The sequence below is a fragment of the Manihot esculenta genome, chromosome 16 (assembly GCF_001659605.2).
Source record: "Manihot esculenta cultivar AM560-2 chromosome 16, M.esculenta_v8, whole genome shotgun sequence".
Classification (NCBI taxonomy): domain Eukaryota; kingdom Viridiplantae; phylum Streptophyta; class Magnoliopsida; order Malpighiales; family Euphorbiaceae; genus Manihot; species Manihot esculenta.
Window position 1 is genome coordinate 8417439 of NC_035176.2, and position 6000 is coordinate 8423438.

Genomic DNA, 6000 nt, shown 5'->3' on the forward strand with positions numbered 1-6000 from the left:
ATTCCCCCTCTGCTGCCTTTTCTATATAGTATAGAAGTATAGATTGATGTGGAACTAGACTAAAGTAGAACTGAATGAACAAAAAAAATCCATATAACAAACTCAACTAGATTACGAGAATCTATTCATTATAAAATTCAAGTATCTCAATCCAATCGCAAAAGTATAGAATTGGCTCCATTTATATCAGAAATTGCAAATATACTCTAAATTAATAATACGCATATTGATTTAACTAAGATTTGTTGATATTGAAAAATGATTTCTTCATATAATCCTATATAAGAATCTATTTACAAATGAATTTTATTTTATTAATGGAACATATATGCAATTCATATTTCATTTGATTTAAATACTTTACATATTAACCTTGGAATTTCCAAGATCATGTTACAGGAAATTTCTTGCTTACAACAGAAATCATACCTAAGTTCAATGTAGTCTATCTATGCTGGAACTAAGTAATCCATGAACAAGAGTCATGAACCATCAAGAATCCTCTACTTAATTACATTGCATTCATCAACAATTTCCGTAACTTCAGACAACCAAGGAAGCAAATTTCCATGAACCAAGTCAGGTTTGTCATCATGGGGACAATGTCCAACTCCTTCCAACACATAAAGCCTAACATTTGACAATTGATAAGGCAGGGAAGAGAAATATTTACCAACAGGTCCATCGAGAGGTGTGAAGGGATCTTGATCACCCCATAAAACTAAAACAGGAATGGAAATCCTTGGCATTAGTTTGACAGGATTCGGTCCTGGTGGACCTGTCACGATGGAAATGAAAGCATCTAGTGCACCTTCATCATCTGCAGGTCCTTTGATGATCTGGAATTTTCATATGAAAACACAAGTCTGATTAATGAGATGTTTCTGTATTATCCCATAGGAATATATTGCAGTAGGCAAATATATAGCAAATACCTCTACCAGTTCTTCATCCACAGACTCTTTATTGCCATATACAGATAATAAAATGTTCTTCAGTGTATCTCTGCATCAGCTATGCACAAATCAGAAACATTTCTAATCTTTTTACCGAGATTGGGTGATTAATATGAACCTGTATAAATAGGGTACCTTTGTTTGACACGCTCAAAGATTGTTGAAGCAATTACTCGTTGCTTCAACAAAAAATCAATTAGCAAAAGAAACGGTAGTAACAACTTGATCCTCCAATCATCAACAATTGCCTTGTTGTTCATGCCACCAGCACAATTCAACAACACAAGCCCTCGAACCAAAGATTGACGTGATTCTTGTTGCAGAAAGTATTAAGTGAGATGACTTTTTTTTCATAAATTCACGGAGGTATACGTTTCGTTTTTTTTTTTTTTTTTTGAAAAAAAGGGGAGATAAAAGGATTTCCCTTGCAAGTAAAAGTTTACTCTGAAGATAAAAAAAAGGATAGCCACCTACCTGAAGCTGCAATGACACAAGCAAGACTTCCGACAGAGTTTCCTATTAGCACAGTTGGTTTTTGAACAACTTCATGCAGGAAATCCAATATTAACTGTATAAAATGCCTCAAAGTCAGCATGCTAAAACTTTTGGTGTAAATTATTATTAAAAATTAAAAAACTAGCATTCGAAAAATTTGGACTTGACTCCTTGTTTCCTTAGAGAGTGTATCAAATAATTCCAAACTCTATATCTTTTTATATCTTTGAATAAAAACTTAATTTTTCAAAGAGAACAACCTTAATCCCTAAAGGTTGATGAATTTAGGGAATAAAATTTTATTTCATCTGAAAGAAAGAAAGTGATTAAATGTTATTTTACCTAGAAGGTGAGGGACTAAAATATAATGACTATTCAACTCACATTAAATAATGATAAGAGTGTAAATACTCAACACTGGGAAAAAATTTTGTAATTTACCCTAATTTTTGCAAATGGATTAAAGCTATAATTTAACTTTGGGAAAATATCAAATTTTTAACTTTGATAACGAAGTACCTCAGCCCATGCCTCCATGGTGTATGCAAAACCCTTTGGCTTGTCTGAAGCACCAAATCCCAGAAGGTCAATAGCGTAAACAGTGTAATTTTGTGATAATGTGGCAATATTCCTGGAAGAACCTCAATGTTTAAGGAAACTGGACCATTTCAGCAAGACAATTCATACACTAGATTGAGTTAACCTTCATCCTTCTTATCTTTCAAACATTTGAAAATCTTGCACTGGGAACTTAAGAAGAAAGAAAAAAGTCTAGGGAAGAAAAGTAGGACAAGAAGAAAGTGCTGAACAATCTAGGCAATGTGATTATAGTACAATTCGAAATGATCAACAATAGAAATTTCATGTCCTTTGGTCATCAATATATAGATATAAAAGTCTATATTGTAACTAATTAATCATACATTTGGAATGCTTATTTCTAATGTTCAATAGACAAGAAATAACTTCTAAGGGCCATCATTTTCTGACCACATATTGAATAATGACCTCGTTCCCTGATACATTAAAGCATTTATGTTGTCAAATCTATTTTAAGACTCCTAAACTAGTGAAGAATTGATTTCTGTCACAATACAAGGAAGATTATGAAAGAGTATCCTCTTATTTTAGATAGGGAACTATAAAAATGATAATTTGACGTTAATTAGTCAAACTTTTGAGCATGGGTAAGAGGATCTCTTCTAAGAGAAAATTTTTTTATGTGAAAATGATCAGAGCATATCATGTCTTTTTCATTCAATAACTTCTGGTACTATGCATAAAAATGTCCAAGTACAGGAAAAGTCTATATCCTTCTATACTTTTACTATGTCTTTTCAACCTATTGTACTCCTCAAACTCTTTATATATATACATATACATATGTTTTGCCAGCCAATGAACCCCTAGCTCATCCTAATTCATAGGTTGCACAATTTGCTTAGATTTCATCCAATAATGATTTTTTTTTATTGCTAATCTTAACGCAAAATAAATTGTTGGAACATAACAGGTTCACATCAAAAGTACAGGTAACATCTTTTTGCTTTAAAATAAACAGCAATTTTATTTTATGTATTAGGCAAAGGTTTTTCTTTTTCTATTTTTTCAATAGGAAGAAATTGTATAATATGCTCATTGCTTAGGTAAGTAATTTAATATATTACTATCTATAATATTTAACGTAATAGGTTAAGTTATATATATATATATATATATATATATATATATATATATATATATATATATATAACTTTAAAAAAGGTTAAATCATACAAATTATTTTTATTATCTTTAGTACTTTTTTATATTTATTATTAAGAGAATAAATATAATTAATTAACATAATTACTTGAAGGCATCGTATACTCATTAATATCTTATAATGAATAATTATCTTCAAAAGTATAATTTATATAACCTTTTGATGCAATCTCATAACCTTTTTGTAATTTAGTTGTTCTATAAAATAATCATTAAGCTTACATTTTAGATATCTGATTGCAAGTGAATTGAATAGTTCTTGGTCTTTCAATAAACAATTTTTTGAATTGAAATTTTCATAAATATAGTTGTAAATAGAAGAATTGTTAGGTTAAATACCTATAGTTTTTCAATTATCATTTATATTCATACAATAATTAAAAACCTATATTTTTAATGAATATAATTTAATTCATACCATCTTAATCATCTCACTCATTTTAATTAATCTTTATTTATTTTTCATTCTAAATTATTATTTAAAAAAACAAACTCTCCATTTCATTGGTCAAATGGTATTTAGAACAATGTGGAACTATAGGAAAAAACTATTTTTGTCATTATCAAGACACAAATACCCATAACCATATGATATTTAGAGAAACCACATATAATTGTTGATGCAATTGAATATACATAATAGGTTAAGCTCCTCACAAATATTGTAATATAATATCTTGAATCTTCTAAATACTAGTTAAATTTAGATGCATGTAGGATGCAGTAATGATAATATCTATTTTTCATATGCATTATTTTATTTTAATAAAAGCAAAATAAATGTTTAATAATTTTTTTCAATTATGTAAATTATCTTTGAGTTATATTTATTTGTATAATGTATAAAGGTAGATTAAGCTTTCTTGGATAATAGTTAAATAAAATGATAAAACATAAATATAATTTAATAGGTTAAAGAAAAGTGGTCGAGTGGGTGATATATTTAACTTGTTTGTAGCATAATTTAAGTTTATATTTAAGCATAAAAGGCTAAATAAGAATTTGCCCCCACAAAATAATAGAAAAGATATCAAATTACTAAAACAAAATTCTTTTTTATATTGCACATATCTTATATTATATATATATATATATTTTTTTGAAAGAAATATTATATAATTTTTTTAAAACTAAAATATAAAATAAAAATAATTAGCCATCTAATATTATTGGTGGTATATTTTTATATTTAAGTTAATTTAAGATTTAATATTAAATGAATCTTACTAATAGAAAGAAAATAAATTTAAATGATTAAAAGATATAAACTATTTATGATATTTAGTATTTTTTAATAGGGAATTGGAGTGAGAACTCCAATTTGGGTCAACCTATGAGTTATATACTTTTAACTGTTTGATCAAATTGGATTAGGCATGATGTTTAGTATTTTAGGATCTATATATTTAGTTCTAGATTTCATATTTTAAAACTCATATAAAATTTATTAAAAATATAATTGTGACTAATATTTTAGAATGGAGTTTCTAAGATTTAAAAAAATTATAAATTGACTCTAATAAAAAAAACAATTTAATCATGAGTTTTTATTTTATAAATAAAATAGCCTATTTGAATTTATCATTGATCAACTCTAAATTAAAAAGTCAACTCAAATTCAAAGAATTAAATCGGTACAAATACTAAAATTATAGAAAACTAAATTATTAAAAAAAAAAGTGAAATATGAAGGATTACACTATTATAATCTAATAATAAAATCCTTTTTATTAGTAGAAAGAAAATTTAAGAATTAATTCGATTGATTTTTGCCATATCTTGTATGTTTTTAAATTTGGATCATTAAGAAAATAATTCTAAATTCATCTCCTGGTTGACATAATTTGAATTCTGATTTCCCATGAGCACTTAACTGTCACATACTAGATAGAATTTAGACTCGGTTCTCTTCAGTCTTCGCTACCAGGCATGCTCTGCTAAACAAATTTAGATTTCAATCTCTGTACTATCACACAAACAATCGAATATTTAACTCACTGATACACGAGTAAGAGTATGATATAATTTGCAAATGCTGCATTTGAAAGTTATGGTGAGCTTGAATATTGTGGGCAACAGACAAAAACAAAAGCAAATAAGAAAGGCAAAGTGGATAAGGAATATGTGGTTAATTTTGCGATTAGAAAGCAAACCTAATTTGGATTAAGCAAATATATTAATCAAGCAATGACATCGAATACCGACCTGCGCCAGTGAGGAATAGAAGCACCGAAGCCATGAACAAGAAGAAGAGGAGGGCGAGATTCAGAATCAGAAACGAAGAAATTGATAGAGTATTGGCCCTTCCATGCCCATTTTCTGCATTTATCCCCTATCTCCTTCACCTGGATTGAGCTCAAGGGTTTCGATTTTAAACTTTGAGCGGAAACTTTCTTTTCCTGGAAAATCACACTCAACCTCTTCTTATTTGCCCGAGCTTTTCTTCCTCTCGATGGAAATAATAAATTGAAGCTCGTGTGAACCTCTGCAGCTGTTGCCAATGCTCCCATTCTGTCCAACGCTCCTATTTGGATATTGCCACGTTCCCTCCTATATATTTTCCTTCATTGCCGATTGACTTTTTTAAAGTATAATTTATGTCAAAATTCAAGATTTTCCGTAAAAATTTATTAAGTCAATAATTTTGACTTAATTAGAAGACAAAGAATAAATATAATTTTAAAAACACTTGTATGAAAAAAAATTATTTGCTATTTAATTTTTTAAATTTAAAAAATATATTAAAATATTTTTGATATTTAAAAGTTTATTAGTTAATTTTTTT

General features: G+C 27.9%; 1 protein-coding gene across 1 annotated transcript; it reads right to left on the minus strand.

The window, feature by feature from the left end:
• Positions 1 to 314: 314 nt before the first annotated feature.
• Positions 315 to 5766, minus strand: LOC110603190 (pheophytinase, chloroplastic). The gene is made up of 6 exons (XM_021740891.2): positions 5421 to 5766; positions 1971 to 2082; positions 1431 to 1524; positions 1092 to 1269; positions 936 to 1005; positions 315 to 839 (listed from the first exon to the last, which is right to left on the minus strand). The coding sequence occupies exons 1-6, from the start codon at positions 5723 to 5725 to the stop codon at positions 504 to 506; spliced, it is 1095 nt and encodes a 364-aa protein (XP_021596583.1). The 5' UTR covers positions 5726 to 5766; the 3' UTR covers positions 315 to 503.
• Positions 5767 to 6000: the final 234 nt, after the last annotated feature.

What these genes read in the sequence shown, in the direction of transcription:
- LOC110603190 (XM_021740891.2), bottom strand. Translation starts at nt 5,725, where the DNA reads ATGGGAGCATTGGCAACAGCTGCAGAGGTTCACACGAGCTTCAATTTA. An exon ending in TCTATTCCTCACTGGCGCAG is followed by an intron (nt 2,083 to 5,420) that starts GTCGGTATTCGA and finishes AGGTTCTTCCAG; the next exon opens with GAATATTGCCACATTATCAC. An exon ending in TTGTGTCATTGCAGCTTCAG is followed by an intron (nt 1,270 to 1,430) that starts GTAGGTGGCTAT and finishes TTCTGCAACAAG; the next exon opens with AATCACGTCAATCTTTGGTT.